Below are 19,905 nucleotides of genomic sequence, written 5' to 3'. Positions count from 1 at the left end.
ATACCGGCCCCTGTCCGTGGGATCGGCCGTCTCTTCCCGCTGGGTTGTGTGTGGCGGGAGGATGATCCCCAGAGCTCCCGTCCCACCCCAGCCCTTCTGTGGTTCTGTGACTGAGGGTGACCCGGCAGCTGCCCCGGCCCTTTGCTGGAGCTGCCGCTGCTCCCCTGGAACCCAAGTGCTTCTTCCATCCAAGTGTTTCCTGCCGCTTTCTCAGCCAGTTTTCCCTCTCTCCTGTTACTTCTTATTTTGAATTAAAACAAACAAACCAACCAACCAACCCTGTACCACCACTTGGCAGCAGAGCGGCTGGAGCAGGGCAGGCTCCGGGTGTTCCGGGGGCGGAACGGGGGGCGCGGGGCTCGAAAGGGCGGGGTGGGATCGGCACGGGTGTGCTGGGGGAGCGAACGGCCGAGCAGCCCCGGCCCCGCCGCTCGTCCGGCTCCGTTCTGCGGGCTCCGGGGCTCCGCTCCCCGCCGGGGAGCCGGGCCGAGCTCCCCTCAGGCCGGGCTTTGCTACATCCCCGCCGGAAGAACGACCTGCGGTGTCTCTGGCCGCTCCGGCGGGCGGGACCCGGGACCTGGGTCCTGCGGGGCCCCGCCCAGGACGGTGGCCGGCAGGGCCCGGCGCAGCGGTACGGTGGCCGGCAGGGCCCGGCGCAGCGGTACGGTGGCCGGCAGGGGCCCGGCGCAGCGGGACGGTGGCCGGTAGGGGCCCGGCGCCTCGCTTCCCGCTGCGTTTCTCGGTGCGTGGCGGGGCCGCGGCTGCTGGTGGCCGGTGGGGCGGCGGCTGTGGCCGGTTCGCCCCCGCGGGAGCCCAGGCGGGCCCGGAGGCGGCGATGGATTTCTCCCGGTTCCTGTCGGATGACTTCGAGGTGAAGGGCTGGGTGAACGCGGCGTTCCGGGCCGTGCAGCAGGAGGCCCCGGGGAAGGTGGACGCCCACGCCGCCACGCTGGTGATGAAGCTGCAGCTCTTCATCCAGGAGGTGAACAACGCCGTGGAGGGTGAGGGACCGCGGCCCCGGCCCGGGCAGCTGCGCGTTGCATCTGGGGAACAGTTTCTTCCCCAAAGGGCTGTGGGGCATGGGAACAGGCTGCCCAGGGCAGTGCTGGAGTCACCATCCCTGGAGGGGTCGGACAGACGGACATGAGGTTCTCAGGACAGGGGGCAGTGCCGGGGGTGGGGGAACAGTTGGGCTCTATGATCTGGAAGGTCTCTTCCAACCAAAATGATTCTATGAGAAAGCACATATTTAAATTTAAAAGATAAAGTTTTGGTTTTCACTGGTTTTCTTATGAGATATGGAAGATTATACAAGTTTATTGAAAAACTCTCTCTTCCCTGCAAGGGTTCTCAGGCCTCCTCACTGTCCCGCTTGGTGTTTCTGCAGAAACCAGCCACCAGGCTCTCCAGAACATGCCCCGCGTCCTGCGGGAGGTGGAGGTCTTGAAACAGGAGGCAACGTTCCTGAAGGAACAAATGATCCTTGTTAAAGAAGATATCAAGAAATTTGAACAAGACACAGCTCAGTCAATGCAGGCAGGTTCTTGTCTTGCTTAGCGTTTATTTGCAACTTGTGAAATTCTAAAGTTTCCAGACTTGTTCAAATTAAACAGCCGTGTGATCTCAAGATAGATAAAAACACTTCTTTTAGCATTAATAGTAGGAAAGTGGGTGTGACACAGAGCAGTGCAATCTGTATTTCCTTCGAAACAGCTCATCATGTTTTAGTCCAGACAGTTACCTGGTACACCGATTTCTGGCCAGATTCCTGTCTGTTGGTAGTTCGGGCACGTAGGATTTTTCAGGCAAAGTGGATACTAAAAGTGCAAATCCAGAATTCAAACTGACCCTTTGTTGTTTGATGTTGGAAATTGATTTAACATCTCCAGCTCTTTCAGCCAGCTCCCTCCTCCTTGTAACGGGCATGATCATTCCACCCAGTTTTTAAAATCAAACCAACAGTAACTCCAGTAATACAAGTATCTGTGGCACCTGTCTTTAATTTTGATGGGCAACGTTACATTTTTTTTCCTTCAGGTCCTGGTAGAGATTGACCGAGTGAAATCTAGGATGCAACTGGCTGCCGAGTCGCTTCAGGAAGCAGACAAATGGAGCACGTTAAGTGCAGACATTGAAGAGACTCTTAAAACACAGGTAGATCCCCATTATTCTTTCTGTTCTTTGTGCCTTCAGCTGTCCAGGGAAACTGTGTTTAAAAATAGGTTTTTCAACTAACATTGAAACACGTACCTGCTTGGAAGCGGTCATTTTGAAGCTGATAGCAATGCTTTCTAAGGTCATGTTTGGTAACGGGGTCGCTGTTCACTCGTGCAGGATGTGTCTGTGATTTCGGCCAAGTTGACGAGCATGCAGAGCAGCCTGGCCATGCTGGTGGACACACCGGACTACTCAGAGAAGTGCGTGCACCTGGAGGCGCTGAAGAACCGGCTGGAGGCCATGGCCAGCCCGCAGATCGTCGCTGCCTTCAACTCCCAGGCTGTAGGTCAGTGAGTCTCCGCATCATTTACTATCAGTGCGGAGTTTGTTTTCTTTAAAAAGTAAAATGTTGTTTGAGTGGGGAGTTTATGTCCTGAAGGCTTCTGGCCCTGGGTTTTGTGCTTTTTCTGGTGGAGCCGGATGCCGTGACACGTTCTGTGCTCCGCAGCTGCTTGCGGTCTAGCACATCTTTGATTCTCCTGCAGCTTGGTGAGCGTGTGGCCGTGGTGGGAAACAGGGAAAATGGGGCTGGTTTCGTGGGCTATGTGGGTGTGTGGGATGGGGCTGCAGAGGCAGGGCAGCCCAGCTGTCAGAGTTCAGTTAAGCACAGGAGCACTGCAAACAGGCAGTGCTGCTCAGGTGAGCAGAAGGCCTCTGGTTTTGCATTATCATAGCACTACTGGGCTACAGCTTGATGTCGTAATCAATAAGGGAATTTGTTTGGAAATGTTCTAACTCCTTACTACCTTGTAAAAGCTGTTCTATAAACTCTCCTTTAGAAGATTTGATTGTTTGAACTGTTCTTTGTGCTCCTCCTTCCAACTCCCACTGTCAGCGCTTCTGAGAAACACCTGCTCCAGGTGTCACCTCCCGTCCCTGCACCCCGAGGTCCCGGCGGGTGCTCCTGCTGCACAGCTCAGGGACAGGCAAGGCTGGCAGAGTGTGACCGTGGGCAGCGGGGAGCGGAGAGGGATGCAGCGCTGCGTGCTGTGCTGTGCTCCTAACAAACAAGCTTCATCCTTTGCATAGACGTCTCTTCTCTCTCCCATTCCTCCGCTGGCTTTTCTTGGCAAAGCATCCTCTCTTCTGGAGCTGTGCTCATCACCTTCCCAGGAGGTCCCACGCCTTCTTTTCTGCTGTTGCAGTGCATTACTCTTTACAGACAAATTCAAGAGAAAGAATGATGTTTTGGAACATTTTCTCTGCTTAGGATGAAAGCAAATTGAATATTCATATGCTTTGTGAGTTCTCCTCCATAGTTGCAAGAAAGCTGCTGACAGCAAGGGTGCTGCTGCGAGGTCCTTTGCTCAGCCTTGCTACTCAGAATTATTCACTTGGAGCACTGTTCGCGTTCTCTTTCAAAGTCTGTTCTGGGCGTGTGGAGACATGGGCTTTTTTCCCATTGAAGAGATTTTCTCTGTTTACAGTGGAGTCAAGGTTTTTTCTGTAGTGCAGCTCCTATAAATGTAACACAAGTCAGTAAACGTGTCCCCAGGGAGTCTGTACGCTGTGACTTCCACAGCCAAAGAGCACCTCAGGTTACGGAGTGTTCTGCTTTATCTGCCTTCTGGGCCCTGTTTGGAAAACAAGGTCTATTTCTAACTCATTTCTCTAACTCCAGATGTATTTTGTGGACAGAACTATAGTCATACAGTACAAAACAGACTTCTGAGGAAGTCGGATTTGAAAGGTTTGTGTCAGAGCACACCGGAGGCAGCTGGTGTGTCAGTGTGGGTAGCTCTGACAGCACAGCTGAGGACTTTGTGAGGGGTGTTCTAGTTCTGTAGAGAGCAGCTTGTTTCTGGAAAATGATGATTTTCTTCTAGGAAATACTCTGGTTTTAGCTGTCTTTAATAGTAGATCCATTTGCTGGTTAAGAAGTTAAATTTAAGAAGTTACATTCATTCCTCGTGACTACCGGCTCTTGTTTGAGTGTGGTTTTTAGGCAGTTCTGCTCCTACTTGAGAAGATAAGCAAAAAAAAGGTGAAAGCGTGTCTTTTTGTACAGGCTATTGTGCGTACCCCCTCCAAATAAGAATTCTCTTGCTCGGTTAGACTAATGTCTCAACCTCTATAACTGCTTATGATTTTGTTTTGTTTAGATCAGGCAAAAACGTTTGTTAAAGTCTTCACTGAAATCGATCGGATGCCCCAGCTTCTTGCTTATTATTATAAATGTCACAAGGTAAGTATTTTGATAGTATTTTGATATGGCAGAATAAACATATGAGTTCTTGCGTGGTGTGGGCTGTAGGTGGGGCTGCTGCATCACGTATTGTACCTTTCCCTTTCGAAGGAAGATGGAACCTGTTCTTTCCGTTTGTTTCTCTGACTTCTCTTTCTGGCTCTGAGCAGCTTTGGTTACCCCCCATGTTTCAGGAGTAATTCTCCATTCAGGGCTTTGTGTTCCTTCCTGCAACAGACACAGGATATGTGTGTTTTGCTGGATTTCTCTGTGCTTTGTAGTTTGGCTTTGCTTTTCTTGGATGTGGCTATGTCAGCAATAACTTTATTGCTTCAACTTGCCAGCTGCTGACTTCTGTAAACTCTTTTCAGGTAAGATTAAAAGTTGGAATTCCAGACAGTTCTGTAGCCATAACCTGATCCTCAAAAGTTCTCTCATGACTGTGACTTTTGAGGATTAAGTTCAGGGCTGGGGCTTGCCAAGTATTTCAACTATTATGTGAGGGTATCAGTTACAGTCTCATTTTATGAGTAAAATACCAATGTTAATTAAATCTTTGAATCAACTAAGAAGCCTCTAGCTTCATGCTGAAAGTCACTTCCTTCTGTGGTCCTGAATTATAGCAGCATGTTATGCCGAAATCTGCAGAGAGGAGCCAGGGTGGGCATTGTGCTTTGGCAAAAGTGCTTTGCGTTGGGGAGTTCTGGGTGTGAAATAACAAAAGCTGGGTCTGCAGACTTTCACTTCTCTTAGGATGGTTCTTGTTGCCCTGCAGGTGCAGCTGGTGGCCACGTGGCAGGACCTTTGCCAAAGTGACTTAAGCTTGGATCGGCAGCTGACGGAGCTGTACGACACGCTGCTGGGGACCTGGCACTCGCAGCTCCAGTGGGCAGCGCAGGTGTGGTGACGGTTCGGGGTTGGTCCGCGGGTGGGGAAAGACGAGGTCGAACACACTCTTGGCTCTCAGAGCTCCGGACAGTTCATGGTGCTCGCTCGGTTGCGCTCTGCGCTGTCTCCATGCGGGACACGCCTGCGACCTGCCTGCTGGTTCCTGACCAGCTCCTAGACAAGATTTGATCTCTGGTGTTCTACCAACAGCAAGGTTGTCGTGTTATTGACATTCAAGCTGCTCTATCAGGTTCATCTGTATCTTAAGTTAAATCTAATTTCTTGGTGTTGCAAATGTGTTCTGTTGCAAGGCATTTGAAATGCCTGGATTGCTTTATCACTTGGCCCAGAGAAGCCCTCAAGGTTGTATTGGACTGATCCATGTCACTGTGTGTAAGATATCGAGGGTTCTGCTATCACCCGCTGGAGTCTGGGTGCTTGTTTTTCCTGCCAAGAATAACGTGGGATCCAAAAAAAGTTGTTGTCCTTTAGTGAAATGAAGAAATAAGTTCATATTTTTGAGCCTGTAGGAGTTTTTCATCCATGAAGGGTAAGAGATGCTTATCTTTGTGTTATGAAGCCCAGTGCAACTGCTCGGCCTACGCCGCAAAGGAGCTCAGTGTTTCCTTGAAATGTGTTTTTTCTGCCCCATGATTCGATGTGACTTATGGGTCAGATGTCAGCTTACATTTTAGCAGATATTCTTTGAACTGGGGATTGAGAGAGAGAAATGGCACACGAGGCAAAGCTCTTGTCACTGAGTCTCCTGGGCTGCTTCTGCTTTCTGAAGAATTCTTGGCCCTTTTTCATGCTGTTCAGTATCCATGGTGACCTTGCTGCGGAAGACTTGCGGTGATCCCAGCTTCCAAAGCAAATGAGCAAGAATAGCTGACAAAAGAGTCACAATAAAAGGCTGTAATGCATTTTGTGCTAGTGGAGTTGAGGGTGGTGCATGTAAGTAAAAGTTCTGAGCTGATTTCAGTCTTCCTAGCCTTTCCAGTACTGACTTCTGCCTATCTCACCAGTGATTTGGCTGGTGACACAGTACTATTTCTTCATGTTTTACCAGTCTGCTTTTTCCCAACATCTCTGTGTAAACCACATGCTCTGTTTTCAAATGCACTTTTCTGCCAGGTGGTTTTTTGAATTACTACGGTGCCACTGTGCTGCTGAATTCAGTTTTTGACCTGTGCCTATGTTCTGGTTTCTTGGTTGCTGTATTCAGAGTACGTTTTCAATGGTATAATATGTATTGACGCTGACTTGAGTGCTCAGCTGTCCTGTGTGCTGGGCCAGCGAGGTTCTTGCAGTCAGACCAGACCTCTCGTGGGTTTTTTACCCCTTGAGAGGTTTTTCAAATTTGTTTTCATTCCCTTTGGGTTGAGAGCTCACGTCATCTGAGGAATCTGTGACCTGTTAGTGCACAAAATGTCATCTTCTTGATCTGTGTATCACTGTCTTTCACCAATGGGTAATTTTATATGAATTCTTTAACAGAAAGAAGCACACACCTGCATGGTTTTCTGCCCTGGCTGTGAAACCTCCAGGCCAGGCTGCTGCTGCTGTTTCCCCAGCTCCGTGCCCGGTTGTGCAGCCCGGCTCTGCTGGCAGCGTTTGCAGACCTGTGGGTTCTGCCTCGTCTGTCCCTCCCTGTCAGGAGCTCTCTGGGAGCTGCTGCCGCCCGTCACGTTCCTCTGAGATAACGTGCTTGTGCTAACAGCTTTTCTGTGACCACAGGTTTTCAAGAACCCCCATGAGGTGGTGACTGTGCTGTTGATCCAGACGCTGGGCGCACTGGTGCCCTCCATCCCCGTCTGCCTGGGCACTGCCATGGAGAGGACGGGCCGGGACGCCAGGCTGAACAAGCTGCTGGAGCTCTACGATGCCACCGTCCACTTTGCCAAAGGGCTGGAAGTAGCGATGCTGCCAAACCTGAGTAAGGCTCTTGCGCTGAATTTTGTCTTTCTGTTCTGCCAACTCTTTGGTAAAGTTTCGTCCTGGGATTTTGCGTAGGTTCACATGCAGGGAGGGATTTTATCTTCTATGATGTTGACCAGTTACATGGCATTTGCAACTTTGTGTGTGTGTCTATTTATATATCTTAACAGTAACGATATTGACACAATACTGAATGAGGTTACTGAAGCAGACCTGTTCTGAGCAGGCTTACGGTCTTGGGTAAATAACATGTAGCACTTTTTCTTTTACAAGCATTAGTATTTCTTCTGTCTAACGGATGAGGAAATGTCTCGGGTAAGCTGTCTGTGAAACCCATTGCGAAAGATCACAAAGCATAAAAGTCAAGGAGTTTCCTGGAATTAAGTCACACCTTACTGAACAAGAGAAAACCTGCTTGAAAGCTGCATCCACTGGATTCTTGATTTTTGTTTTGTTGCTGCTGGCTTATGTTTTAATCAAATGAAAATGCAGGGCCAAATATTATTTGTGAACCGTCAGTAGTTTATTCCCTAGCAGCATCCTCAGCATTTAATTTGAAGTCTGACCTGTGCTTTCCTTACCCTGTGATGTTTGTCTTCTCATTTTGGTCCTGACTTGGCGAGTAATTCCCACAAACCACAAAGTGGTGTGGTGCTGCATTTACATAGGTTTGTGCATGACTTGAGCTGTTGGCTATTTATAGTCCTTTATTGAGTTGGTAGGGCCCCTTCAAAGACCAGGTATGGGAAAATCCTAAATTAAAGCTAATGGAGCATTCCTAATGCTGTGTTTCCTCTGTTTCATTCCTCATAACATTGTCTTGAGCTATTTAAACTGCTTCTCACTTGGTCATGTAAATTGTGATTACTGAGCAATTGCAGGGAGTATGACTGTCATGTCTGGTTTTGTTGTCTTTGTGATTACATACTCTTGTCAGTAATTTTCTATCCTTGGCTTGGTTTAATTTGTGTTTTGTAATAGAAACGATTAAAAAGAACTTGGAAAAACAATGTCAAGTTCTAGAAGATGATGGAGTATGTTGCTGAACTGTTATCTGAGTGTGTTTTTTTAAAAAAAAAAAAAGTTCTTATTTCCATCTCTTTTGCTGTGGGGTAAGATGTTTGGGAAGAGAAGTATCCCGAGAATGGAAGGGCCAGATGAGTCAGCAGAGCAGCGTCAGACCAGTTCCTCCATGTGTATGCGTGGGGAGGGTTTGGTTATGATTCACAGGACAGTTCAGGTTGGAAGGCACCTCGGGAGATGATCTGGTCCAACCTCCTGCTCCCAGCAAGGTCTGCTGTGAGTTCAGACCACGGTACTCAGGGGATTGTCCAGCCCGATCTTGAAAATGTCCAAGCACGGAGACAGCCGGACTTACGCAGGACTTAAAGTAATTCTGGTTTGCTGATAGTTTGAGTTCGCCAAAACTTGACAAGAACAGCTAGTGTCCAGTTCTGATTTGAGGAATAATCATTCAGCCCTGGCTTTTGTGTGGGTTTGCAGCTCCCTGCTCCACAGAACGGCGCTGAAATGCTGAGGTCGTGGCTCTGGTTCAGCTCTGGTCGGTGAACACCATGAAGCAGTACTGCTAAGTGCGTTGAGTTAGTGTCGATTATTTTAAGGATGAACCAGGCTTTCTGATAAATGAGAATTGCCCCTGTTTTTATGTTGTGGGAGTAATGCGTTTCACTTCTCAAACGGTTTCAATACCTTCCTTCTGCTGTAGGTTGGAATGTTTAATAGATTTTTGTCACCCAGGCTGTTCCGGAGCAGTGAGTGATAATTTTCCTGAGGCACTTGTTGAGGTAGAACATCTTGGTTTTAGGAAGCAGGTAGAGATAATAACCTTGTTTTTAAAAAATGCAAAAAAAAAATCTGTGTAGTTGAGACTTAAAGCTGTTGGGCAACATTCCAAGCCTGTGTAGGCAGCGTGCTCTAATTGAGGAGCTCCTGCATGGTACTTGGAACAAGGGTTTTAGTAGCATGTTTATCTATTTGTAGACTAAACATCTGATTCTTTGCAGAGGAGCAGAACCTGGTAAAAGTGATGGAACTGGTAGAAGCGGTGTATGGTCCGTACAAGCCCTATCAACTTGAGTATGGAGACCTGGAGGAAGAAAATCTACTCATCCAGATCAGCGCGGTGCCCTTGGTAAGGAGTGTCTGCACAGCCAGAGGCCCGAAACCTCTGCTGAATACCGGAGTCCTTGTCATAGTTATTGCTCTCTTTCCTCCTGCAATCTTTTGGTAATATTTCCTGTTTGCAGTATATTTTTATACTATTAAGTAAACTTTGTTTAAGAAATAAAGTTGATTTCAGGAGCACTGTCAAGTGGGAGGTAACTCCTTTCTTCTTCTCCTTCACCCACTAACTGGCACTGTGTAGATCTGCTGGAGAAAGACTTTACTAAAATATCATTATCAACCAAGAACCTGCTTGAGGTTTGATAGAATTTATTAAGAACAGGGTCAGGGGGAGGAAAGTCCTTTTTGTGGCAGATTCTGCTGTTGGCAGAACTGTTTTTTCCTTGAAGACCTGGCAAATGCAGGATGTGGCAGCCTGACCTTTATCAGCAGCCGCTGTGCAGGAGGGTGGAAGCGACCAGCGTTGTTCTCCCTTGAGTGTGTCACAGGTTGCAGGATGCCGAGGGAACAACATGTTACACAAGGTGTCCTGGATGCCTGGACACTCGCCGAGAGAAGGGTCGGGCTCAGCTTTGTTGTTGTTGTTATTTAGGAGCACTGGGAAGTGATGGACTGTGTCCAGGAGCTGAACCATTCGGTCACCAAACTCTTCATCCTGGCTTCGGGGGCCATTGACAACTGCGTGAAGCTCACGGACGGGCTGGGGGCCGGAGGGCTCCTCCGGGCGCTGAAAGCTCTCTTCACAAAGTAAGTTGCTTGTGGTTACCCCGCTGCTTTTATCCCGAGGCACTACAGGTATTCAGCTGCTGCCCGAGGGCTTTGGAGTTTATGAAAAATGGCTGAGAGTGGAAAGTGTCTGTAACCATAAATGAATCAGCTGATTTCCCCTCCTGCCGCTCGTTCAGGCAGTGACTGTTGCTTAGGGGAAAAGTTAAAGCTTTTTATGGCTACATGTGAGACTTTTCTCAGAGGTTTTCTATTCTGGTTGGACTGAATTTTCGTTTTAATAAATACTTTTGGAGTTTCCCAAAATGAAGTAAGACAAAGACAAATGAGGCTGATGAAAGTAAAACTCAGTGAGGAAATGTCTCCTTACTGGGACAAGTGACCTCCCATCCAGAATCGACCCAAAAGCGTGGGACACCCTAATGAGTGAGGTTTGCTGTAAGTTCATGTCTGGAAGTATCGGTGGCAGTCTGCTTAGCTCATGTTCCGGTACCGATGACCTCCTTCTTCTTTCCTGATACCCACAGAGCTGCTCACAAGGTGTAAATCAGACTGTTACCTCGCTGCCCTGTGGGGAGGAGGAAAGGGGAAAGCGCACTGCTCTGAGCTCACCTTCTTTATAGGCAATTATATAGCAGCGTGCATGCCTCCAGCTTATGGGCATTATTAAAAAAAAGGGGTGTGTGGGAAACAAAATGTTCTGCTTTTTATCCATGTTCTCATCTGGGGAGTAGCTGAGAAAACAAATTCATGAGATTTGTTGTAGCTGTGTTCCTGGAGTTAGGGCCAAGTGATGCTGGACTAGCAGTAGCCTTGTAAACTTTTTTTGGCCTTTCCTGGGAAATGTGACTAGTGCAGTGGTAACAAGAGTGGCTTACTCATACCTTGTCAGGGGAGGGGAGGCTTCCTAGTAACCCGCATACAACAAATGGAAGTAGCCACACAGCATCTGTTACTCAGAGCTTCTCGCTGTCTTCCATCAATAGTGTAGGCTGGAGAGGGCTGTGGCTGATCAGTTCTTCACATCCGTATGCTCGGAGTGGCTCTCCTGAACTCCTCTTAATATTTCTGGTTCTTTTTTGGCTCCTGTAGAGTATGGAATGAGCAAATGGCAGGACACGCGGTTATGCTGCTCTCCAGCCTGTTCTCTTATGCTGATGCTCCTCTCTTTACAGATATACGTCTGACTTCACAAATACACTGCAGTCCATACGAAAGAAGTGTAACTTGGATGATGTCCCATCAGATTCCCTTTTCCAGGAGGACTGGACTGCATTCCAAAATTCCATCCGGTAAAGGGCGTTTTTTATCCCAGCTCAGAACTGATTTTGTATGCGAGTTGGAAGGGAATGACTCGGGGACAGTGCATGCAAGCTCTCGGTGCAGAAGGCAGGGCTGTGCCCGCTCAGCTGCAGTGCTGTCAGGCGTTCAGGTTGCTGCTGCACAGCCAGTGCTGCCAGGCCCCCCACCCTGCCTGGAGCAAGGCTGCATGGCATATCACTTGAAATATCAGCAGCTCTGCGAATTTTTTCCAGTGACACTGAGCTGGCCTTAGCGACCATGACAAGAAGTAGCATGTGGATGAGGTGGCTGGGCAAAAAAAATCAGTATGTTATCAAATGGATGCAGAGTTAATAGCCAAATTAACTCTTGATGGATGTGTCCCCTGTGGGCTGTGGTTTGGTCATTGCATTTTATAATCAGCTGACATGTGTCTGAGATGGGTTGTCTGGGTGGGGGTCTGGAATTGTCTGCCTCAAATCTCACAACATGTGTGCTTGTCTTGTTCTTTCCCAGGATAATTAGTACTTGTGGTGAGCTGCTTCGTCAGTGTGGAGACTTTGAGCAGCAACTGGCCAACAGGTAAGCATTGCTGAACTTAATTCATGAGCTGTCAGCATAGGTACCAAATTGAAAGAAAACAAATCCCAAGGTACTTTCATTGCATAGACGGTGAAAGGAAAGCAGAGCCACCGCGAAGGGAAAGCAGAGGCACCATGATTCCCCCCCAGCCCCTCCCCAGCTTTTGAACTGCCAGTGAGGGGTCACAGACTGTCCAGCTCAGTTGTGTGCCCTGAGCCAGGCACACAAATCCTTTTTCTTGGACGCCTGGCTGGGCATCAACTGGGCTGCCGGACTGGGGTCAGGAAGGAATTTTCCACCAAATCAAATTGGCAACGTTCTTACCCACCTTGTGACATGGGGCATGAATTACTTGCTGAACTGAATCTAGGTGTGCCTTAACTGATCGATTCCTTGTAACCTGAGGAGTGTCAAGCACAGGCAGCTCGTAGATCTTTTGTTGCTGGTGCGCCGAGCACTGTTCACCCTCTCGTACGCTGAAATGCTCTGGTCTGACTCGAGTGCCTGTGTTTTGTGTAGGGCATGGCAGCCTGCAGCACATGGGAGGCTGGGCCTGTCCCGTGTTCGCTAGACGTTCTGAGGGCGCAATCCTTTCTTTTTCATTTCAATGTTTTTGCAGTTTTTGAGTTGCACAGTAGCCGTGAGAGTTGGCCGTAATTAGTGTCTGCCACCAGTGAATACTCTCTCCCTTGAAGTACCATAAAGGTGGTCTTGGTCCTTGGACCAGTGTGAGAACAACAGTGCTGATTTCAGAGGATTTTGCTGGTGACTTTCGTGTACTTGTGTGTTTTCAGGATTTTATCAGCTGCTGGGAAGTATCTCTCGGACTCCTACAGCCCTTGTAGTTTTTCTGGCTTTCAGGATACAAGTTCAGCAGATAAGAAGAGCTCTGTAAAGAATCCCTGGCAGGAATACAATTATCTTTTGAAGGAGAATCCATCTGAGTATGCCAGCCTCATGGAAACACTTTACACCCTGAAGGTAGCTCTGGTGCCTGGGAGAGCCGGGCTCTGTCCCGGGGGGCTCTGTCACAGGGGCTCTGTCACAGGGGGCTGTTGGGCCCACATTTGGTAGCTGAGATCTGTGTTCCCCCTACAGCCCGATTACTTTTCACCCTGAGCTGCAGCCTTTTGATGGGCTACGTTCCAAGTCTTCTGCAGAGACACTGCTTGATCCACGGAGAGCTGAAATGTCCAAGCCCAGGAAGTCTGGACTCATTCCATCTCTCCACAGATCCTGACTGTGTTTTGCAAACGTGCCTGTGTCAGTTCCGATCAGGCAGATTTTGTCGCAGAAAGCATTGGGAAGATTGTGTTGGAGCCACCTCAAATTCTGAAGCCCACATACTGGCTTCTCAAGGCTTTCTTTGCCACTCACACTCTGCTGCCTTATCCATTCTGAAATATAATTCTGCAGGATCATTCATGCATGCACGTGTGAACAGGGTAGAATGACTCGTTATCTTCTGGTGGATCTAAGTTATGCCATCGTCAGTCACATGTAGTAGTGAAGTCAAGGTTGCGAGTTCTGTCTCTCATTTCCTAAAAATGTTTTGATTTCTTTTGTACTTAATTTACCTGCAACTTGTGCAGCTCTGCCTCAGTGTTATGTTTGACTTTAAACCTTTGCTAAATAGTCAAGTTCCATAGGTACCCTTCATGTAAAACTTTTGCTTAATTCCTCGCAGGGAATCAGATAGTCATACTCTGTAAGTAACAAGCAGTTTTGCCATTGTCTCTGTGAGTTTCTCAGAATTCAGCCTGTACAGGTGCCTGACACAGCTGGAATGTGATGCTGATTCTTCGTTTTACATTTGAGGGAGCAGTGCGTGGTTTCCGCCTTGAATAACTGGTTGGAATAGGGCATCCCAAAGGAAACAAGCTGTGCCAGTGCAGAGGAGGACTCTTCTGTGTTAGGCTGGCCTAGTAAAGACCTCTTTAAGAATGTTGACATAGGTTCGCTTCAGTCACTTTAATGACTTCTGTATGTAAACATTTTTCTGTGTCTGTGTGTGTTAGGAAAAAGGGACGAGTAACCACAACCTGTTGTCTTCGTCTCGATCTGCCCTGAGCCGCCTCAACCAGCTGGCACACCACTTGGCTTTTGACTCTGTTTTCCTTCGTATCAAACAACAACTCCTGCTCGTCCCAAAGATGGAGGTGGGTGATGTGCACATCGACCTGACCTGAACCGGCAGGGCTGCCAGTGGGTTCCCCACGGTGGAGCACAGCTCAGTGCTGGGTCCCTTTCTCCGTTTCAGAATGTTTCCCTCTGGTATCACATTTCTTCCACAAACTACAGTCAGTGGAAACGTTTATCCCTGTTTATCCACAGCATTCACAACAGACAGCTGTGTTTGCAAGCTCCGATGTTTGAGATGTTGCTTTTCTAACCTGTGTGGGCAGGTGTTTCCTAGAGGGAGCTGCATGGACAGGGTGTGTGTGTTTGGGGCCCGGGGGAGGACAAGGGAAGCAGTTTTCTCTGTCTTCTCCTTTCCAGAAGTCCTTGGGTAGTCACAGTTCATGTCGCTGGCTGACCCCTTCCTAGAACACCAATAGACTTCATGCTCCAGAAACTCAAAGATTCTCTCTGCATGTTTTGCGTTGCAGGACTGGAGCTCTGGTGGCATTGGCGAGACCCTGACAGATGACCTGCCCACCTTCAGCCTGACTCCTCTGGAGTACATCAGCAACGTAAGGGCGGGCGAGGGCACGTGCTGGGAGCCCAGTGCCGGGGGAACCTCTTCTGTGTTTCCCAGTTCATAGTATTTGTTAGCATTGTTTTATGGTGGTCATGGACACTCTCAGGAACTTCAGAAAATTTCAGATACAAAGTGTATGTTTTCTGACATATTTTCAAATCTACCCTCTGTCCTGCTGCTTGGGGGATAGACGGGCTGAGTTGAGCCAAGACTTTCTCTGGGGTAGTCTTGAAATAACACTGCTGCATTGTGTAGTAAGTTTGAAAACTAAGATACTAAAGTAGAGTTCAGAAACAAACCAGTGTGGTATGTGTGCTGTGTAGAAGAAAAGGCAGGTGGTGTGAGCTCAGGAAAAAGCTGTTTTGAGTGTGGGGAGGCAGAGTCCTCTGAACTGTATCTGTACCTGGGAAGGTTCTCTGTGGCATGGATAATCACTTTATAAACAGGGCAGTACTTGTATGCCTGAAGTTATGTACCTTATGCATGTGAATTTGTGAGCATGTCCCCTGTTTGGGAGTGACATGTTTCTGTAAGTCATTATTATATTGTCACTTGAAGATGTGTTTCCTCTCTGTGGTTTTGTTTGGTTCAGTCTCTTAGATTCATCTCTAGAAAACAAGTTGCTGGGAACACTACAGAGATCAAAGATTTTATTTGGAGTAACAGTTCTCTGTACAGGTTTTTCTTAACATGATTGTTTCAATTACTGGTTCTCTGACCTTGTAAAAATTATTTCTTGTACAAAGTGTAATGATGAGCAAGAGGCAGTTTGTTTCTGAGCAAATATAGGCTGGTGAGTTGCTGTCAAGCTCAGCTTTCTGCTTTCAGGTGTCGATTACTGCAGCTGACTATTTTTTTCTAGCAAAGTACTTATTTCACATTTGTTCAGTGACTCAGCTCTTTGTGCTTTTATTCTAGATTGGGCAATATATTATGTCGCTTCCTCTCCACCTTGAGCCATTTGTCACTCAAGAGGATTCTGCTTTGGAACTGGCATTACATGCTGGAAAACTGCCTTACCCCCCAGAACAAGGTGAGACCGAAGGCTCGGCATGTCTGGGGGAAAGCTGTCACGTTGTGACACGAGATGGATGTCGTGTTACGGTAACAAAGCTGTTCCAGCTCCATTTCCTACCACCTAGTCATGCTGTTTCTTCCAAGAGTTTCTTAGTAATATGCAGGAAGAGCCTCTAAATAATTACTAGGAGTCTTCTGGTTTCATTCAAACAGAAGCTTTAGCTGGGTCTGGTTTAGTGCTGATTAAAACTGTGGTTGGGGCGCAGGGTCTGCAGTGTGACTGTTCCAGAGCTGGAGCAGCATTTCATCTTCTCGGTGCAGGGAGCGAACAGGAGGTACCTGTGGCCAGTTCCCAAACCCTGCAGGGCAGCGCTGAGCCATCCAACCCCAGGGACTCCTCCATTAACTTTTGTGGCATGTGCTGCATGTCCGCCTGCCCGGAGCGGCTGGGACTGTGCGGCAGCTCGCAGAAGGGGGAGCCTTGCTCCAGCTTTGCCTCCTGCCCTCACCCTTGTGCTGTTTCCGCAGCAGAGCAGTTTCCATTCATTAACCCCACAGAAAAGTGTTCACTTTTTTCTTTCTGGCCCTGTTTCTCTCAAAAATATATCAATAAAGTGACTTAAATCAACTTCTACGAGATTGTTACAAAACCAGCCAGTGCAGGTGGGAGTGCTGGCAGCTCACGAGAATGTTCTGTGCAGGAGATGAGGTGCCTGAGCTGGACAACATGGCTGATTACTGGCTGGGCTCCATCGCCAGAGCGACCATGCAGACGTACTGTGAGGCCATCCTGCAGATCCCGGCGCTCACCGTGCACTCGGCCAAGCAGCTCGCCACAGACATCGGTAAGCGCGATGCACATGTTGCCGTAGCACGTGGGCTCCTCTGTCATTTCATTAGATTTAACGAACTGCAGCCAGGGTTTCTGCTTTAACCGTGACTGTGTTTGGCTGGTACCCTCCATGGTGGAGTGGTTCACAGCTCCTCTTGCCAAGCGTTCTCTTGCATCCCTCGTGGAGGGAAGGGTGATGTTCCACTGGTGCTCCTGCTTCCTCACTGCTTGTGTTTCTGACTCTGCAAGTCAAAGTCCTTCTGAACTGAGACCGTTCCCTTACAAGCCAGTCTTAGCAGGAAAGACCTCTCTATTATCTTTTCAAGCATGGCACTGCTCTTTCCCTTCTCCTTGAGTGCCCGATGCTGCCAATATGTGCCATAGTGGGGGCACACAGCACGTGCCAAGCCTGCTGGGAAGTACTCTGGTGGATTCTGGAGGGAGCAGCAGGTTGATTTCTTCCATTCATTGGTAGCTGAAGTAGAGAAGATCAGCTAGAGGCCTTCTAGAAATTGCTGTGGAGCACTTGGCCAGCATCCTTTTTACCAGAGCCTCCAGGATCAGCTCTGCTGCTGCTGTTCCCTCACTGCCTGCTGCTCTGGCGGAGCTGGATCCGTAAAGTACTTTCAACATGGAGACATTGTCAGCAGCAAAGTGGGACGTAGCTGGCACGGTTTCTTAATCTCTGCTTTCCGCCGTGCCGAGTGATACAAGGAAGGTGTTGGGGAAGGTGTTTCTGCAGGGTACGGAGGAGATGGGATTTCCTTATCCAGAGCTGATGGAAGTGTCACCACGAGACCAATACAGCTGTTGTAAATGCTGGTTAGTCCTTTCTTTGCTGTCAGTCACGGATGCTGACTTCCCCATGGCGAGGCTCAGAAATGAGGATACAGACAATATCTCCTCCTCAGCTCGCCTTGAAGCGTGCTTGAATGCCGCTGCACTCAGCCTCAAACCAGTGGATTAGGGCTGGTTGCTCAGCATCCTCCCTGCCGTCCATAATTCCCCAGCTGACTTTGCATCAGTGAGCTGGAACTCCCTCCTGCCTCAACAGCCCTTCAGCTCTGCACAACTTGCCAGCGTTGTTGTGAGCTCTTTGCCTTTGGGAGTGTGACTGTGATCCTTTATCTGTGGCCGTGGTGACCAACCACCCAGAGGGTGTTGTATGAAGACACTGAAACGTAGCAGAATGTGTCTCAGTCCTCTCAACAAAACAGACGGTTGGCTCAACTAGTGTGTAGGGAGCCGAAAGTCCCCAGCAGTCAGTACAGCTAGATTCCAAACACACAGCCGTTTTCGGTGTTCCTGAGCTGCCGGTGATAGGATTCTCGCTGTCGTGAAGAACGAAGGGTAACTGTCACTGCGCGGTGTCCGTGACCTGTTCAAACGTGTTTGTCCTTAATCTTACAGATTATCTAATAAATGTGATGGATGCCCTTGGCCTTCAGCCGTCAAGAACGCTGCAAAATATTGTAACTCTCTTGAAGACAAAACCAGAGGACTACCGGCAAGCTGCCAAAGGCGTTCCCCGCAGAATGGCCAGCAGCATCGCCGCCATGAGAGGCCTGGAGTGTTAGCTGGCCCAGCCCTGCCGCCGACACGGCTCGAGGGCCCAGCCTCGCGCTTGGGTTTATTTCCCTGTAAACTTTCCAAGGACAGTGAAAATATCTCTGGGGATTAGGGGAATTTATTTCTGAATAACTCTTGGTAAATGTCTTTGTCTAGGAACAGCTTGTTCCATTTTTCCGTCTTCAGAAATGAGGAGAGATGTCCGGCAGCCGCGTTCACCAAAACCTGTCTGTGTGACCGGGAGCATGCCGGGGGCTGCGTGCTGACCGGAGACGCTCTGCTGGTCGCTGGGGAGGCCGCGCTCGTGCCGGTGAGATGACTGGCTTTTGCAGAAAACTTCAGCAATTCTGAATCTAGAATTATGGAGTAGGTGCAACCAAGATTGACCAACTGGAAGCTCTTCTACCTGGAGGCAACCGGCGTTGCTCAAGTCTGTTGTTATTCACCCAGTCAAGAAGACGGTCTCATCAGTTAGTGGCTGAGGCATGATCAAGCTCAGCCCTGAGAAGAAAACCGATTTTGTAGGTTGTTCCTTGTGCGATTAATGTATTATACTGAAAGCAATGAAGTTTACGAGAAATTTAATGGAAGTGTTGCTTTCTTGTAAAATTTACTAGAGCTCCATATATAGATCTGTGTAAAACAGCTCGCCAGCCTAAGCGTGCGTTCTTAGGGGAAAATGGGACAGAACACGGAGAGGCCCCAGAGCTGGAGTGTGGGGCTGCTGGGGAAAACCCCCCAGGCAAACGCTTCTGCTTTGGAGGGGAAACCATCTTTGTTCCCCTTGTCTGTACCCGCTGCCGCAGTTCTGTCACTTCTTGTCGTGATGTTGGGACTCGGTGGCCTGATGTTCTCCCCTGGGGGACTGTGCTCAGCTGCCCCCACTCGTCTCCTCCGGGCAGTCCCTGGCTGGTTTGTCACCCCAAGGTCTTCTCTGGTTTGTGGCACAGGTAACCTGCCGAGGGAGATTGTATTTTACCAGTGGTGCATTTTGAGAGTGAAACTGGATTCCTTTGCTGTTCTCAGCTGGACTTTAGTGATGTTTTACTACCAAAACTGCAGTCTGGGGAAGTGAGGAGAGCAGAGTTGCTTTGTAAACTCTTTGGGTTTTGGAAATTTTGGCTCCAAAAAAAATTTCAGAACAGGGAAGTAAAATGCGTCTCCTGGAATTTTTTTTTTCTTGGCAGGGATTTAGTTAGATGGTTACTTTTTTGTTTCAGAGTATGAAAATTCTATTAAAAAATCCCCAAATGAATGGGAAATTGGCTCCTGTATTGAGTTGGAACTTCTCAACTGTCTCGTTTGGCTGTGATTTGTGAACCGTTCCCTGTGCCCGCTCCCTGCAGCACTCAGCTGAGGCTTCCAGTGGCTGCACCGCTGCTGCAGCAGCAACAAAAACCCCATTGCAGGCACGTGCTTGTCTGCAATCAGTTCATTTGAGGGAGGGAGCTGGGCTGGGAAAAAGCTGAAGTCAAGTACAAGACACTTTCCACTTTTATTAGTTGTCAGACGCCCTCTATAAACCAGCAGTAACTGGAATAGTAAACCGTCCGCATCCTGCCAAAGAACATGCTGTTCCGATTCACCCTGGCTGTGGGACGGGCGCATCTTGCTGTTGTGCCTCTCCCACCCTCCGCCCGGTCCCTGCGGGAGGATTTTGCGGCTGTTCCTTGCCCGCTGCTCCTGTGGTTCTCGGGGCGCGTGGCCCCAGTGGGCACCCAGCTGGGGCTGAATGCGTGTGGGCTGGATGGGGCTGAAGATGTGAGGGCTGGATGGGGCTGAATGCGTGCAGGCTGGATGGGGCTGAAGATGTGAGGGCTGGAT

At 48.8% G+C, this 19,905-nt stretch overlaps 1 protein-coding gene across 1 annotated transcript; it reads left to right on the top strand.

Moving 5' to 3' along the window:
- The first annotated feature begins 687 nt into the window (after positions 1-687).
- Positions 688-19,331, top strand: COG7 (component of oligomeric golgi complex 7). The gene is made up of 17 exons (XM_065644679.1): positions 688-1,001; positions 1,388-1,536; positions 2,038-2,154; positions 2,335-2,503; positions 4,320-4,402; positions 5,178-5,300; positions 7,028-7,226; positions 9,253-9,380; positions 9,966-10,120; positions 11,275-11,391; positions 11,897-11,962; positions 12,757-12,943; positions 13,981-14,121; positions 14,572-14,655; positions 15,582-15,696; positions 16,382-16,525; positions 17,923-19,331. The coding sequence occupies exons 1-17, from the start codon at positions 836-838 to the stop codon at positions 18,087-18,089; spliced, it is 2,310 nt and encodes a 769-aa protein (XP_065500751.1). The 5' UTR covers positions 688-835; the 3' UTR covers positions 18,090-19,331.
- Positions 19,332-19,905: the final 574 nt, after the last annotated feature.

This window comes from Caloenas nicobarica, chromosome 14 (assembly GCF_036013445.1).
Source record: "Caloenas nicobarica isolate bCalNic1 chromosome 14, bCalNic1.hap1, whole genome shotgun sequence".
In the NCBI taxonomy this organism is placed as follows: domain Eukaryota; kingdom Metazoa; phylum Chordata; class Aves; order Columbiformes; family Columbidae; genus Caloenas; species Caloenas nicobarica.
The sequence above is the reverse complement of the archived record's forward strand: the minus strand, read 5'-3'. Positions and strand labels throughout refer to the sequence as shown.

Excerpts from the sequence above, each read along its gene's own strand:
- COG7 (XM_065644679.1), top strand. The coding sequence starts at position 836 with ATGGATTTCTCCCGGTTCCTGTCGGATGACTTCGAGGTGAAGGGCTGG. Across the intron at positions 1,537-2,037 it reads ACACAGCTCAGTCAATGCAG|GTCCTGGTAGAGATTGACCG; the intron begins GCAGGTTCTTGT and ends TTTTTCCTTCAG. Across the intron at positions 12,944-13,980 it reads AAACACTTTACACCCTGAAG|GAAAAAGGGACGAGTAACCA; the intron begins GTAGCTCTGGTG and ends TGTGTGTGTTAG.